Source organism: Schistocerca cancellata, chromosome 7 (genome assembly GCF_023864275.1).
Source record: "Schistocerca cancellata isolate TAMUIC-IGC-003103 chromosome 7, iqSchCanc2.1, whole genome shotgun sequence".
Classification (NCBI taxonomy): domain Eukaryota; kingdom Metazoa; phylum Arthropoda; class Insecta; order Orthoptera; family Acrididae; genus Schistocerca; species Schistocerca cancellata.
This window is the reverse complement of record NC_064632.1, coordinates 536,095,785-536,113,685: the sequence shown is the minus strand read 5'-3', so window position 1 is coordinate 536,113,685 and position 17,901 is coordinate 536,095,785. Positions and strand designations below refer to the sequence as shown.

Sequence of the window (17,901 nt, the reverse complement as noted above, 5' to 3'; positions counted from 1 at the left end):
ATTATCTGACCAGTGTACCACGCCAATAGACTAGGGGCAGATAGGAGTCCTTGACTTCATTGAAGCGTAGGGAGAGTTTGATTGGCGAACGTCAATCCAGATAGAAAGAGATAGTTGTGTTATTTGTCAGCAGCGAGCGATGCAGGCAGGAGTCATCGCAGCTCACGGTATTGTGTGCTACAGTGTATGCGAGCCCCAGCTGTCCTCCCTAACAGTACACTCCACTACAGTTCTCATGTGACAGCCTTGACCGTACCTATAAAAGTTACTCAAGTTTGTAGGCGCGGCTCTCAGCCATCCTGCCCAGTAAATAACATTCTTAAAGAAAAGGGAGAAAAGAATCTATCCGTACTTTGTAAAATAATAGCATTCCTATTCATAAGAGGCACTCTATGTTCCTAAAAGAACCCGGAAATTTATTATTATTTTATATGAAAAAGTTTCATTTGATTTCTCAGAATTTTTTGTAATAAATAATATTTTTCGTTCGTTTAATGTTTTTCTTACACTAACTAGCAATACTCCTGCACCCAAGTATCCCACTAGTTAGGTAAGAATATATAGAATATTTTTGTGTCTTTTCCTTACAGCGGACGACTCCAGAAGGTATTTATTGCTGAATGTTTTTCAAGCAGTTCTTGTTGGCAGATTAGGAACGTCTGTCTGACTTCTGTAGTGTTGTGAGGTGGAAATTGTTTCTTGCAGGAGCCAAAGGGTACTTGTTGGATCAACCTATTTGCAACTTGACGGAATAAAACCCACACACTCACAGGTGTATGGGCTGGAAGATCGCAAGATCGCTATGTTGAGGCATTATCGATCGAATGAGAGTACAGCGACAAATAGAGTTTGTTATACATTTCATTTTATCTGATTTCTTTCCTTTTCTCTCGGTACACGCTGCTTTAAAACCATTGTCTCACTGAAGCTATGTCTCACTCTGTAGACGACGACACGAAATTATCAGCAAACAAAGAAATTTCTGTAAAAACTATAATTCATTTTCTGCCCGCCGAACACAGATAAGGTGGATATTCCGCGGCACGGAAAACGGTACAGCGGTGGCAACGGCGGAAGCCGCGGCGACCACTGGATATGCGGATCACGAACGCTGCACTCTGTTCTGGCTCTTAAATCAAGTCAGATGTCGGTCGCCATTCGGCGCACTCGGAATTTCCGTAACAGAATTGTGAAACGGGTCGCAGTGAGACGGCGCGATTTTTCAATACGGCCCGGCCAGCTCCGGGTGTTCTGCGCCGGCAGAGGGACGAACCCCCAGTCTCGTCACGTAGCAACGGTCTGTAGCAGGCGGGCGGGCAAAGCAGCGGGAACCCCAGCCTCGGCTGCCGGCACTCTCAGGCCATAGTTTCACAATGCCGCTCATGCCCGCGGCACGGGAGCGGCAAATCCAGCCAGATACACCGAAAAAAAAGCAGATACACGCTTTAATTTCTAGCTATTATTTTTCTCCGTCCGCTTCCTTTTAGCGGAATTCATTCGCAGTCGACATCAGATGAATGACGCTAGATTAGCTCACTAAGTTAATAAGCTTTAATTGATACCTATTCTCTGTACCATTTATGTAAGGTGAGCCAGCAGCATTACGTTAAGCATTCCTTCATGTCTGCACCACTTATTTAAGTTTGTTCGTAGGAATGACGACTTGAATTAAAAACTGTAGTGTCAGAAATTTACGTAACTTTGTTCATGGGTGTAATGGCAGTAAAGTTATGAAAATAACACTTTCTCAGTGTTTACTCAGACGTTGGTTCGACATTTGAAAAACCTATTTTCTTCTACATCTACATCTACATTTATACTCCGCAAGCCACCCAACGGTGTATGGCGGAGGGAACTTCACGTGCCACTGTCACTACCTCCCTTTCCTGTTCCAGTCGCGTATGGTTCGCGGGAAGAACGACTGCCAGAAAGCCAGCTCGATTCTCTCTAGTTTTACGTTCGTGATCTCCTCGGGAGGTATAAGTAGGGGGAAGCAATATATTCGATACCTCATCGAGAAACGCACCCTCTCGAAACCTGGACAGCAAGCTACACCGCGATGCAGGGCGCCTATCTTGCAGAGTCTTCCACTTGAGTTTGCTAGCCGGCCGAAGTGGCCGCGCGGTTCTGGCGCTGCAGTCTGGAACCGCGAGACCGCTACGGTCGCAGGTTCGAATCCTGCCTCGGGCATGGATGTGTGTGATGTCCTTAGGTTAGTTAGGTTTATCTAGTTCTAAGTTCTAGGGGACTAATGACCTCAGCAGTTGAGTCCCATAGTGCTCAGAGCCATTTGACCCATTTTGAGTTTGCTAAACATCTCCGTAACGCTATCACGCTTACCAAATAACCACATGACGAAACGCCGCTATTCTTTGGATCTTCTCTATCTACTCTGTCAACCCGACCTGGTACGGATCCCACACTGATGAGCAATGCTCAAGTGTTGGTCGAACGAGTGTTTTGTAAGTTACCTCCTTTGTTCGTGGACTACATTTTCTTAGGACTCTCCCAATGAATCTCAACCTGACAACGGCCTTACCAACAATTAATTTTATATGATCATTTCACTTCAAATCGTTCCGTACGCATACTCCCAGATATTTTACAGAAGTAACTGCTACCAGTGTTTGTTCTGCTATCGTATAATCATACAATAAAGGATCCTTCTCTCTATGTATTCGCAATACAACATTTTTCTATATTAAGGGTCAGTTGCCACTCCCTGCACCAAGTGTCTATCCGCTGCAGATCTTCCTGCATTTCGCTGTAATCTTCTAATGCCGCAACGTCTCTGTATACTACAGCATCATCCGCGAAAAGCCGCATGGAACTTCCGACACTATCTACTAGGTGTACTGATTTTCGATAATTCCCAAGAATGTCGGCCTATCGAAGCCGCGGGCTCCAAACGATAGATATCGAACCTCCGATTCTAAATCGATCACGCGACTGTGATGGCGAGCACTATGAGCACGTTTATAATGGTCACTATAGCAACGAAAAATACATGCAATTAGAAAGGAACCGACTTAACTCACTCGTTGTCGACGATGTCGTCATGTAAAAGCCCATTTGATGTGTATCCTACGGGAAGCATTCCCTTTTTGCCGTAATCTGGGTAGACTCTGCCAATGTAAGGCAAAATGTGGGTAGTGTGTCACAAGCGTCAACTTCTCCTTGGACCGTAAGTTAAGGAAATACTGATACAAGGAAGATTACACTGATTTCCACAGCCTCCCGATATTCTGCGGGCGCACAATGGGGTCATCGGAAGACGCGAACTCTACAGAGTGGTTGACGGACTCCTTGTTGAATCCTTCTGCTTTCATTGTCTTGTAGGACTGAGAGCCGTCGGTAATCACTTTGCTACCGGGCTTTATAAAGTACTTTATCAAACTGACTAAAGTTACCTTGTCTCTGGAGAACACTCTTACCACATAGCACTTCCGAGACTCTCGTTCTATACCACCGAACACCCAAATATGTTTGATTTCATTCCTTAAAGGTCGTCCTCTCTGGTTGTTCCTTCTTGCTGTGTACGATTCGTCCACTTCAACAACTTTATTTGGTCCACCGGTCGGTACATTGTCGTTCGTCAGTATTACATAACACACTTCTCTGCAAAACCCGAAATAGTCCCACACGGTATTGTTAGATAAGTCAGTTTCCGATGCTGTTACTTGCTGGTGTAGTCCATAATCCAGCAAGATGCATGAATTATATTGGTCCTGATCGATAATTTGGAATAGTCAAACCGTGTATTCTTCCTGATAGGCGTTCGTTTACCACAGTTTCCGCAATAAAATTGTGAAGGAATTTCACTATCAGAACACTTCTTAAGAACTTTTACAGACTTCGCCCCACCGCAGTCTAGCCAGTCTCTCCTTTCGTCATCCGGTATTAGTTGATATTTCCGACAGAAATTCAAACAATTTTCTACATTGCATAAGCATGGAACTAGACTCTTCCATGTGAGGCACTCGTCCGAAGGAACATTTACAATACCAGACATCCCACTCACTACGGAATCAATCGTTTGGGTTTCCCTAGCAAGTCACAAACAGTTTATCATAACGCCCGCCACCACAGTCGCGTGATCGATTTGCATTTGGACGTTCGATATCTATCGTTTGGAGCCCGCACCTTCGATAGGCCGACATTCTTGGAAATCACCTGATTTTCATGTTCCTATCAGCTTTGCCTAAATATGGAACAGCTGTCGTTTTAGTGGCATGTTATATAATAGTCTTTACTTAATGTTATCTATTAAATATTTTATTGTCTTTTAAATACAAATAAATTGGTTGCCAGTTTATTTGCACAGAGTGAATAAAATAAAACTGGCTTGGAAAATATTAATAACGTACATATGCAGACAGAAGCGGTTAATCAAAATTTGTACCAACAGTAGGATTCGAACCAAGGTCACAGGCAGACGCGCTTACCACTACGCCAGCCTAGCACAGTTTTGCGCAGTTGCATGGACTACACGAGCATGCATTCCTCCTGAGTCCAAATTACCATTCATGCCTCAGTCCGTTTGTTATTCCCCCTAAACTTTAACAGCACTGCACAGGCTTTCCGACTGTAGTGCAATAGCTCCTCAGCATCGTAAGTGTACAAGGGAATTTGGACTGTGGAGGGAAGCGTTCTAGGATAGTCCGAGCTGTTGTGCAAATGCGCTGTGCCACGATGGCGTAGTGGTTAGTGCATCTTCCTCGTGAGCAAGGGACCTGGGTTCGAATACCAGCCCTGGTTCAAAATTTAATTCGTCACCTTAGTCTGCATATATGCATCAAAGATGTTTGTGACTTGAAAAGGTCGCCGAATTCGTACAGTTTCGTTCGAAACATTTATAAGACTGACGCGAAATTGTCCGTTATTAATGAAGAGAACTGCCAGTCACAGAAAATGCTGAAACTCGTGATTTCCATATACCGTGAGGTTTCTGTCAGATTTCTGCGCTTGCACATATCCCACCTGCTCAGTCACAAGCTCATGACGTTTTCAGATTAGTTACACAGAACTAACATTTCACTGTGAAAAGGGCAAATAATTTACACAGATGTTTGACACAACAGTGAATGCCTTATACCTTCAAGTTTCATTCCCGCCTAATGCTGTTAACTCGCGACCACCCTGCTCGGTGGCATGCGCGAACGAGTTTTTCCGACAGTCATCGCGGAGTCATACACTCCTGGAAATGAAAAAAAGAACACATTGACACCGGTGTGTCAGACCCACCATACTTGCTCCGGACACTGCGAGAGGGCTGTACAAGCAATGATCACACGCACGGCACAGCGGACACACCAGGAACCGCGGTCGAATGGCGCTAGCTGCGCAGCATTTGTGCACCGCTGCCGTCAGTGTCAACCAGTTTGTCGTGGCATACGGAGCTCCATCGCAGTCTTTAACACTGGTAGCATGCCGCGACAGCGTGGACGTGAACCGTATGTGCAGTTGACGGACTTTGAGCGAGGGCGTATAGTGTGCATGCGGGAGGCCGGGTGGACGTACCGCCGAATTGCTCAACACGTGGGGCGTGAGGTCTCCACAGTACATCGATGTTGTCGCCAGTGGTCGGCGGAAGGTGCACGTGCCCGTCGACCTGGGACCGGACCGCAGTGACGCACGAATGCACGCCAAGACCGTAGGATCCTACGCAATGCCGTAGGGGACCGCACCGCCACTTCCCAGCAAATTAGGGACACTGTTGCTCCTGGGGTATCGGCGAGGACCATTCGCAGCTGTCTCCATGAAGCTGGGCTACGGTCCCGCACACCGTTAGGCCGTCTTCGATCACGCCCCAACATCGTGCAGCCCGCCTCCAGTGGTGTCGCGACAGGCGTGAATGGAGGGACGAATGGAGACGTGTCGTCTTCAGCGATGAGAGTCGCTTCTGCCTTGGTGCCAATGATGGGCGTATGCGTATTTGGCACCGTGCAGGTGAGCGCCACAATCAGGACTGCATACGACCGAGGCACACAGGGCCAACACCCGGCATCATGGTGTGGGGAGCGATCTCCTACACTGGCCGTACACCACTGGTGATCGTCGAGGGGACACTGAATAGTGCACGGTACATCCAAACCGTCATCGAACCCATCGTTCTACCATTCCTAGACCGGCAAGGGAACTTGCTGTTCCAACAGGACAATGCACGTCCGCATGTATCCCGTGCCACCCAACGTGCTCTAGAAGGTGTAAGTCAACTACCCTGGCCAGCAAGATCTCCGGATCTGTCCCCCATTGAGCATGTTTGGGACTGGATGAAGCGTCGTCTCACGCGGTCTGCACGTCCAGCACGAACGCTGGTCCAACTGAGGCGCCAGGTGGAAATGGCATGGCAAGCCGTTCCACAGGACTACATCCAGCATCTCTACGATCGTCTCCATGGGAGAATAGCAGCCTGCATTGCTGCGAAAGGTGGATATACACTGTACTAGTGCCGACATTGTGCATGCTCTGTTGCCTGTGTCTATGTGCCTGTGGTTCTGTCAGTGTGATCATGTGATGTATCTGACCCCAGGAATGTGTCAATAAAGTTTCCCCTTCCTGGAACAATGAATTCACTGTGTTCTTATTTCAATTTCCAGGAGTGTATAATGGCGCAGAGCGTGCTCAGTGTTATTCATGGTTTCATGAATCCAAATCTGCTAGACAAACTGTTATAAATTGGAACAATCATTTCACAAAGGACGCTGGGTCATAGTGGGTGAGGAGTCGCTTACGCAGCAGCTGAACAAGTTCAGTAGTCTTACATTCGCAGTCCGGGTAAATGAACGTGACTTACCAGCTTAGAATTATATGCCTAGTGAAATAGTATGGAATGTGTTATGTGGAAGGTATTACGGAAACGTCTGTCACTGAAGCCGTAAAAGCTGGAACTGTGGCAAGCTTTAAGAGGAACTGACATAGAAAAACAAACTGAGTTTTGTACAGAAATGTTTAACGGAGAACATAGTAAAATTGTGTTCAGTGACGAAGCCACCTTCCATATCTGCGGTAAAGTGAACCGTCATTGTGTCGGATACGGGGTGAACAGAAACACGTACGGTACTCAAGTGAGATAAATTTTTTGCACTGCAAGCTGTAACAAGATTGGTGGCTCTTTCTTTGTTGCGAACCAACTGTAATAGCCATATCGTACCAGGAAATCCATGAAAATTATCTGATGACCCAATTACAATAGGATACAATTTATTTTCCAGCATGATGGCGCGCCACCACATTACGACCGTGAAGTTGTACCGTATCTCCGTAGGAGAGTGCCGGCTTGGTTTGGAAATGGTGAACCAAGCGCTAGTCACCACGAGCACCTGATTTAACCCCAATGGGCTTCAATGTATTGGGTTAGATTAAAGAGAGAGATATAGTGTGTGTCTGTCTTCCACTCCCAGGAAACGTTGACGAGCTGCGAGAACTGACAGCACAAGCTCATGCCACCACATAACTAAATTTCCTTCGTAGGACTTTGCAAGAAACTGATTACAGGCCAGACGTTTTTCATGTTACAAAAGGTAGCGACATTGAAATTTGTATATGAAACCCGAGTACATATTGCATTGAATTCTGTATATTTATGTAAGCTATTTACCTTTTCCACATTTAAAGGTTACTTTTGTATAAGTAATTTACAAGCACTCTATACTTCACTTCCTCACCCGTTTATGTTTGAGTGAGAGGGCAGACGTGTTTAGTGACCAGCTGAATGCAGCACAAGATGGTGCTCACGACAAAGCAGCGACTGTTCATTCTCGAGTATTATACGAAGCACAGTTCGTACGGAACAGTTTTGTAAAGAGTTTAATACTAGAAATGTTTCTGCCAAAACTCCAACGAGGTCCGTAATGCAAAACGTAGAAGAAAAATAGCGGAGCACCATGGGACTTAAGATCTTAGGTCATCAGTCCCCTAGAACTTAGAACTACTTAAACCTAACTAACCTAAGGACATCACACACATCCATGCCCGAGGCAGGATTCTAACCTGCGACCGTAGCAGTCACGCGGTTTCGGACTGGAGCGCCTAGAGCCGCTCGGCCACCGCGGCCGGCTCCATAATTCAAACTGAAACGAACAAAAGTTAATGAAAGACTGAAAGAGACCTCGAATTCTTATGGTAAATAAGATTTTGAAAACGAAAATGCGTCTGAAACGTAAAATGGGTTCAGTGTATTAAAGTGTTGCTGTACGGCAGTGAAATGTAGACGATCTATCCGTAAATCTATCAGAAACGAATGGCCTGCTCGGCTTGAAAGACACAGACACGTGAGCTGGTTTACCTGGAAAGACATGAAATCAAACAAATTTTCTCAAGGAACTTAGTTCTTGTACAGGACTGTAATTATGAGTGTAATGAAACGGGAGTGTGCATAACATGTAGCGAGACGAATGGATGGAAGATTATACAGGAAGATAAGATGTCGATTCCAAGAAATAGGACCTAGTCGATGGCTTAAAGGAAGATTGAAGACATTAAAGAACGTAGCGGAGCGATATGCATTTCTATAAAAGAAAATTTTTATGGCCTTTGTAGAACAATAGAACTAAAATGGCTAATGAAGATGATGTTAATACCAAATTGACGATAAATATCTGAGATATACCAACTGTTTTCGTAATCGCAAAACAATAGATGCTGAAGTTACCTGTCAATTCCTAGAAGCAGCACTGTGCTGAAGAAAACCATGAATGTAAAATATCGTTAGTGTTTTTAAAAAAAGTTTTCCGTAGTTCTAGAGTTAACAAGTACAGAAATTATTGCATGGTCACTGCCCAGAACAGTGAAGGCAGATAGCTGAGATACATGATTACTCATGTGGTATGAGGAAGAGAGGTACAAAAGTCATATTAAAGAATAACCAGTATAGAGATGAATATTGGGGATATTGTGTCGCAGACGTACAAATAAAATTATTGAAATGAGGAAAAATATCATTTCCTTCGAAATACAAAGTGGATATCTATGGTCAAATAGTTGTAAAACGCCTTAGAATGAGGTTTAATCTTACAGTTAGACGGTCCACGTTTCTCGAATACGAGGCAATCATGATGAAATGGTATCGTGAGAAACCTGGAAACCTGCCTCGAAGCTGTCGCCCATGGTGAACAATGGTGTCTATTGCGGAACATACGAACACAGAGGACAATGAAACAGAAATATGTGCTTTCTTTTGTGAAACAACTGGGCCAACTGCGACAGTACGCAAACATCTTCAATCGATTTTGCCTGTACTTGTCTTTTACGAACAACAGCACAAACCAGAACTTGGTGCGGAAAGGGGGTGAGCCAGGGAACACTTGGAACAGTACCTGGAACAGAGACGTCGAGTTCTCCTTATTGACGCTTGCAGGACACCTGTCCGAACACTGATGATTATCGTATTAGACCGCAGAAGCGACAGAAGCGGCCATACACCACGAATGTATGGCATATGTAGTACAACGGGGTTAACAGGAGGCGGTTAAGCTGTCCCTCGAGTCAGTAGCATACATACCACGTCAGCCAAACTTTTTCACTGTTGAGGAAAATGTGATAAATGTAAAGTTTCGGTACAGGGTTATCCAATAGATTGTACAGCTGTACAGTTAACATATCAGTGACGCATTCGTCTTCCGAGACGATAGTGCACGTAAACTGCGGGTTCACGTCATGAACAGTTTCCTCCAGGTGGCAGGAATTGACCGAATGGAAAGGCCTGCGTTATCTGATGAATAAACCCGATTGAACTGAAACGTTCCCTTTTGAGCATTTATAACGACTGTGCTTAAACTGACACAATATTTTTAGCGCAACGCAATCTGACTTTCAAAAATGCCTACAAAAGAATGGCCCTGACTAACATTAACCTATACGTTTCACAAATCACTTACCTCACCAAAAATCTTCCTTACTCGAACTACTGCAATACAGCGAGCGCCACTACTGTCAGCTAAATAAAAGATTCAAACTACGGAAGTCACTAACTACTGATAGGGATAGTTAGCAAATGAAAGGTTTTAATAGAGAACAAACACTGTATTTACCTTAATAATCATAATATATATAGCAGTTCAATTTCAAAACTCCGCCATCTCTCTCCCCACATCCACCACTGCTGGCGGCTCACCTCCAACTGCGCAACGCTACGCGCTGTTCACATCCAGCTGCCGCTGCCCAACACTACAATGGCAGACAACAATGCAAACTAGCCACAGACTGCACACAGCACAGCCAGTGATTTTCATATAGAGCGCTACGTAACGTTGCCAATAAGAAAACATAAACAGCCTACTTACATAAAGAAAACACAAACAGCCTACTTACAGAACTTGCTTGTGACCAGAAAATAACGAGAGTTGTTGTCAAGGAGAGGTACCCGCATAAGCAGCGACATCTCCGTGTTATTCTGGACAACATGACGAGAAGGGTCGAAACTCGTTACCCTGCACCGAAAGAGTAACACGATACCGAATGTTACAGGTGCACTAAGATGTTTGCTTTCGAACAAAATGTGAGGGGAGATGAAAACATTTCCCTTTGAGCACGTTGCTGCAGCGTATTTGCCACGTAGCGATGCTCCGAGGCGGATATTCCTGGTGGTCCATTGATCGTGACCGGACCAAATATCTCACGAAATAAGCATCAAACCAAAAAACTACAAAGAACGAAACTCGTCTAGCTTGAAGGGGGAAACCAGATGGCGTTATGGTTGGCCCACTTGATGGCGCTGCCATAGGTCAAACGGATATCAACTGCGTTTTTTTAAAAATAGGAACCCCCATTTTTATTACATATTCGTGTTGTACGTAAAGAAATATGAATGTTTTAGTTGGACCACATTTTTCGCTTTGTGACAGTCGGCGCTGTAATAGTCACAAACATATGGCTCACAATTTTAAACGAACAGTTGGTAAGAGGTAGGTTTTTTAAATTAAAATACAGAACGTAGATACGTTTGAATATTTTATTTCGGGTGTTCCAATGTGATACATGTGCCTTTGTGATTTTATCATTTCTGAGAACGCATGCTGTTACAGCGTGATTACCTGTAAATACCACATTAATGCAATAAATGCTCAAAATTAAGTCCGTCAACCTCAATGCATTTGGCAATACGTCTAACGACATTCCTCTCAACAGCGAGTAGTTGGCCTTCGGTAATGTTCTCACATGCATTGACATGCGCTGACGCATGTTGTCAGGCGTTGTCGGTGGATCACGATAGCAAACATCCTTCAACTTTCCCCACAGAAAGAAATCCGGAGACGTCAGATCCGGTGAACGTGCGGGCCATGATATGGTGCTTCGACGACCAATCCACCTGTCATGAAATATGCTATTCAATACCGCTTCAACCGCACGCGAGCTATGTGCCGGACATCCATCCTGTAGGAAGTACATTGCCATTCTGTCATGCAGTGAAACATCTTGTAGTAACATCGGTAGAACATTACGTAGGAAATCAGCATACATTGCACCATTCAGATTGCCATCGATAAAATGGGGGCCAATTATCCTTCCTCCCATAATGACGCACCATTCACTAACCAGCCGAGGTCGCAGCCATCGTGGATTTTCCGTTGCCCAATAGTGCATATTATGCCGGTTTACGTTACGGCTGTTGGTGAATGACGCTTCATCGCTAAATAGAACGCGTGCAAACAATCTGTCATCGTCCAGTAATTTCTCTTGTGCCCAGTGGCAGTACTATACACGACGTTCAAAGTCGTCGCCATGCAATTCCTGGTGCATAGAAATATGGTACGGGTGCAATCGCCGTTGATGTAGCATTCTCAACACAGACTTTTTTGAGATTCCTGATTCTCGCGCAATTTCTTTGCTACTGATCTGCGGATTTGCCGCGACAGGAGCTAAAACACCCACTTGGGCATCATCATTTGCTGCAGGTCGTGGTTGACGTTTCACATGTGGCTGAACACTTCCTGTTTCCGTAAATAACGTAACTATCCGGCGAACGGTCCGGACACTTGAATGATGTCGCCCAGGATACCGAGCAGCATACATAGCATACGCCCGTTGGGCATGTTGATCACAATAGCGATACATCAATACCATATCGACCTTTTCCGCAATTGGACAACGGTCCATTTTAACACGGGTAATGTATCACTAAGCAAATACCGTCCGCACTGGTGGAATGTTACGTGACATTACGTACTTATACGTTTGTGACTGTTACAGCGCCATCTGTCACAAAGCTAAAAAAGGTGGTCCAACTAAAACATTGATATTTCTTTACGTACTACACGAGTATGTAATAAAAATGGAGATATATTAAAAAAAAAACGCAGTTGATATCTGTTTGACCTATGGCAGCGCCATCTAGCGGGCTAACCATAGCGTTATCTGGTTTGCCCCTTCAAGCTAGACGAATTTAGTTCTTTGTAGTTTTTTCGTTTTATGCTTATTTCGTGAGATATTTAGCCCGGCCACTATCAATGGACCACCCTGTACAAGCGCCGACAGGTACACTAGTGCGGCATTCGTGTCTTTCCGACGCGTGTGCGGTAAATGCGGAAACGTGAACTATGACGAAGTTATTACCAAAGTGCGCCCAAAGAGGGCCAACGTGCTGTTATTATTTTCTAGGCTGCTGAACAGCTAACACTGGTAGACATCCATCGGCGAATGAAGAATGTGTATGGGACAACATATCTGTCGAAAAATGCTGCGCCCAGTTCAGTTCTGGTTGCGATTCGACACAAGACGCAGAGCGGTATATGTCACCCATTACAGACAACTCAAGAGCGGGACCTCGAATACCCGCCTATAGTCCTAATTTATCTCCATGTGATTATAGCGCCTTCGGTCCTATAGAAAATGCCGTGAAAGGTCGAGTTACGGACTTCTTCACACAGCACGACACGGCGTTTTACCAGAGGGGTATCTTCAACCTGGTATGTCGGTGAGCGGTGAGATGATAGCCTCATTGTTTGCGGCGACTTTGCTTAATTGACATACTGATACTGAACTGTCCGGTCCTTGAACTGAAACTTTTTGCTCACCCTTTTTACTCACACATTTAAAATATTAATTTTATTTGATAGTGCAGTATTTATTTTCAGTGTCATAAAGTTACTCTTTCCTTTGAAGCACCCTCTGAATATAGCACACTTTCGTTGATACCCAGGTAGTCTTAAATATGTTTTCAGTAGTTACATCAAAATCAAAATTATGGCTAGAGAATGAAAACGTACTCCAGGTGGTTTATAATCTGTTCATTATTAATGAACTTAGCCAATTACAGCTGTGGGTCATTTTCAGTGACATATTTTAAGCTTCCTCCCCCCATGAACCATGGACCTTGCCGTTGGTGGGGAGGCTTGCGTGCCTCAGCGATACAGATAGTCGTACCGTAGGTACAACCACAACGGAGGGGTATCGGTTGAGAGGCCAGACAAACGTGTGGTTCCTGAAGAAGGGCAGCAGCCTTTTCAGTAGTTGCAAGGGCTACAGTCTGGATGATGGACTGATCTGGCCTTGTAACAATAACCAAAACGGCCTTGCTGTGCTGGTACTGCGAACGGCTGAAATCAAGGGGAAACTACGGCCGTAATTTTTCCCGAGGTCATGCAGCTTTACTGTATGATTAAATGATGATGGCGTCCTCTTGGGTAAAATATTCCCGAGGTAAAATAGTCCCCCATTCGGATCTCCGGGCGAGGACTACTCAAGAGGATGTCGTTATCAGGAGTAAGAAAACTGCCGTTCTACGGATCGGAGCGTGGAATGTCAGATCCTTTAATCGGGCAGGTAGGTTAGAAAATTTAAAAAGGGAAATGGGTAGGTTAAAGTTAGATATAGTGGGAATTAATGAAGTTCGGTGGCAGGAGGAACAAGACTTCTGGTCAGGTGACTACAGGGTTATAAACACAAATTCAGATAGGGGTAATGCAGGATTAGGTTTAATAATGAATAGGAAAGTAGGAATGCAGGTAAGCTACTACAAACAGCATAGTGAACGCATTATTGTGGCCAAGATAGATACGAAGCCCACACCTACTACAGCAAAATAACTGATGATGGTCGAAGTAGAGAGGATATAAAATGTAGACTGGCAATGGCAAGCAAAGCATTTCTGAAGAAGAGAAATTTGTTAACATCGACTATAGATTTAAGTGTCAGGAAGTCATTTCTGAAAGTATTTGTATGGAGTGTAGCCTTGTATGGAAGTGAAACATGGACGGTTAATTGTTTGGACAAGAAGAGAATAGGAGCTTTCGAAATGTGGTGCTACAGAAGAATGCTGAAGATTAGATGGCTAGATCACATAACTAATGAGGAAGTATTGAATAGGATTGGGGAGAAGAGAAGTTTGTGACACAACTTGACCAGAAGAAGGGACCGGTTGGTAGGACATGCTCTGAGGCATCAAGGGATCACCAATTTAGTATTGGAGGACAGCGTGGAGGGTAAAAATCGTAGGGGGAGACCAATTGAGGAATACACTAAGCAGATTCAGAAGGATGTAGGTTGCAGTAGGTACTGGGAGATGAAGAAGCTTGCACAGGATAGAGTAGCATGGAGAGCTGCATCAAACCAGTCGCAGGACTGAAGACCACAATAACAACAACATTTTAAGCTTCACCATTGAAAATGACCCACAGCAGAAATTGGATAATTGCAAGGAAAACAAACAGATTATAGTCTACTTGAACACCTATTCATTCTCAAAACAGTTTGAGGCTGTGGACAGCCACGAAAATAAAAATTTTGCAGTTATGGTCATTGTAGACCTTGTATCTGTTGCGGACTTCAACACTGTGTGTTACGTGTCTCTCGTGCCAGTGACGCTGGACACTGACCTGTCGTATCTGCAGGGACACGACGCCCAGCACGACGTCGAGCAGCTGGGTGCAGCTGCAGGGGCAGCTCAAGTCGCCGCCGCCGGCGCCGCTGTCCCCGCCGCCCCCGCAGCCGTCCGGCCGCAGCCCGCCGCCGCCTCCGGCGCCATCCTCCGCCCCCGCGCCCGCGCTGCTGTCCGCTTCCACGCTGACGGCGCACGTGATGCGGCGGCGGGACCTGGGCCCTGGGGGCGGAAACCTGTACACCTCTGTGGACTACCCGGACCTGCTGGCCGGCGGTGGCGCCCAGTGGGGGTCAGCAAGGTCAGTCCTCTACACTATAGTACACTACACTGCAGCACTTACACCAATCTGGAGCACCCGGATTTGCCGACTGGCAGCAGAGTCCACTGCGTGTCCGTGAGATCAGTACACCACATTTCAATACACTAAACTACACTACTGGCCATTAAAATTGCTACACCAAGAAGAAATGCAGATGATCAACGGGTATTCATTGGGCAAATATACTAGAACTAACATGTGATTACATTTTGACGCAGTTTGGGTGCATAGCTCCTGAGAAATCAGTACCCAGAACAACCACCTCTGGCCGTAATAACGGCCCTGATACGCCTGGGCATTGACTCAAACAGAGCTTGGATGGCGTGTACAGATACAGCTGCCCATGCAGCTTCAACACGATACCACAGTTCATCAAGAGTAGTGACAGGCGTATTGTGACGAGCCAGTAGCTCGGCCACCATGGACCAGACATTTTAACTGGTGAGAGATCTGGCGAATGTGCTGGCCAGGGCAGCAGTCGAACATTTTCTGTATCCAGAAAGGCCCGCACAGGACCTACAACATGCAGGTCGTAACACATCTGAAATGTAACGTCCACTGTTCAAAGTGCTGTCAATGCGAACAAGAGGTGACCGAGACGTGTAAACAATGGCACCCCATACCATCACGCCGGGTGATACACCAGTATGGCGTTGACGATTACACGCATCCAATGTGCGTTCACCGCGATGTCGCCAAACACGGATGCGACCATCATGATGCTGTAAACTGAACCTGGATTCATCCGAAAAAATGATGTTTTGGCATTCGTGCACTAAGCTTCGTCGTTGAGTACACCATCGCAGGCGCTCCTGTCTGTGATGCAGCGTCAAGGGTAACCTCAGCCATGGTCTCCGAGCTGATAGCCCATGCTGCTGCAAACGTCGTCAAACTGTTCGTGCAGATGGTTGTTGTCTTGCAGACGTCCCCATCTGTTGACTCAGGAATCGAGACGTGGCTGCACGATCCGTTACAGCCATGCGGATAAGATGCCTGTCATCTCGACTGCTAGTGATACGAGGCCGGTGGGATCCAGCACGGCGTTCCGTATTACTTTCCTGAACCCACCGATTCCATATTCTGGATCTCCATATTCATTGGATCTCGACCAACGCAAGCAGCAATGTCGCCATACGATAAACAGCAATCGCGATAGGCTATAATCCGACCTTTATCAAAGTCGGAAACGTGATGGTTCGTATTTCTCCTCCTTACACGAGGCAGCACAGCAACGTTTCACCAGGCAATGCCGGTCAACTGCTGTTTGTGTATGAGAAATCGGTTGGAAACTGTCCTCATGTCAGCACGTTGTAGGGGTCGCCACCGGCGTTGACCTTGTGTGAATGCTCTGAAAACCTAATCATTTGCATATCACAGCATCTTCTTCTTGTCGGTTAAATTTCGCGTCTGTAGCACGTCATCTTCTTGGTGTAGCAATTTTAGTGACCAGTAGTGTACATTCCAGCCTTTATGGACTAGCCGGTTATGCCCTCTAGCAGGAATGTACAGATCAGTCCGCTACACTACCTACATTACACTCAATCCCCTACATCCACTTAGATTACACAGATCTACTGGCCAGGCGGCAGTGTGCAGTGGGGATCCTGGAAGTCAGAACACTACACTACATTACGTTACACTACATTCCTGTCTCTACATGTCAGTGTACTACCATGAGCCTTGGATCTGTGGCGATATGTACAGTGGCTCTGGAAGACCACTATGTTACACCACATCACACTTAACTACGCTAGTCACATTACACTTCCGCCTCTTGGCCGAGGACATGTACGTGCCTAAGATGTCAGCACTCTACACTACGCTGTGGCCTCTACATGTCGGCAGACTATCTGAACTTGCGGCTGGTAAAGTGTTCCTGTGGTGAACCAGCAAGTCAGCATGCTGTTGCAGACTGCACCACGTTACATTTCAGCAATACATCTTCTTGGACTGCTAGACGTACTGGCCAGAGATAGCGCTGTGCTGCACTGGGAGGTTATTATATTACATGAAACCGCACTGAATCTTCTACCGCAGGGGCGGGCAGGAATCCTGCACGTGTACGGCGCACTTGCATGTGTGCAGTTAACAGGTGTTCTGCGTGCACACAGGGGCAAGCTGGCCACCCGCTTACCTCCCCTCCCCACTATACCTTCTGTCCACTCCTTCCTCTGTAATGCGTTTTGTTTTTCTAGCTTGCTTTATTGAATGATGGAATAAGGTTAGCAGGAGTGCTTGAAATAAATCATGGTTCGAAAGAGTACCTATTAACTACGATAAGTTTTATTTAATTATCACAGGTGGAGGTTACAATACGTTTAATATCTGGAACAAAATTTCTGCATACAGACAAACGCAAACAGTTACGTAAATTTTCATCACTTATGTTTGCTCTTAACCGAGGCTTATTAATTCGGCAAATGGTTTTCCAGCTCTCACTATAGTAAGCGCAATTTTATAGCTTGTACGTACCGCTGGGCTATTATTGTCGTCCTGAAAAATTGAAAACAGTGCTCCATAAAATGTTAAATCAGTTAGATGAGAGACATGACGAGAGAAAGTCGCAGATCTCTCGTGACAACGGCAATTAGGACAGATGCATCTAATATCGTCAGGTCGCTCTTCTTAAGCTCAGTCAATTTCCCCATCCGCTCAGAATCCGACAATAAATTGTACTCGTCCTTGTGAAATTTATTATAATGGCCTTCAATGCTAAACTTCCGCTGACCAGCGAACTGCCGCATATTAAACATTTCGAATTTTC

General features: G+C 45.5%; 1 protein-coding gene across 1 annotated transcript in view; it reads left to right on the top strand.

The window, feature by feature from the left end:
* The window catches only part of LOC126092885 (leucine-rich repeat-containing protein 24-like), a gene marked incomplete at its 5' end in the record, with an annotated part of 204,387 nt that overhangs the window by 137,013 nt on the left and 49,473 nt on the right, over window positions 1–17,901 (top strand). Inside the window, one exon of the mRNA XM_049908614.1 lies at window positions 14,829–14,912. Coding sequence (XP_049764571.1) covers window positions 14,829–14,912 — 84 coding nt within the window. The remainder of the gene's footprint in view (window positions 1–14,828; window positions 14,913–17,901) is intronic.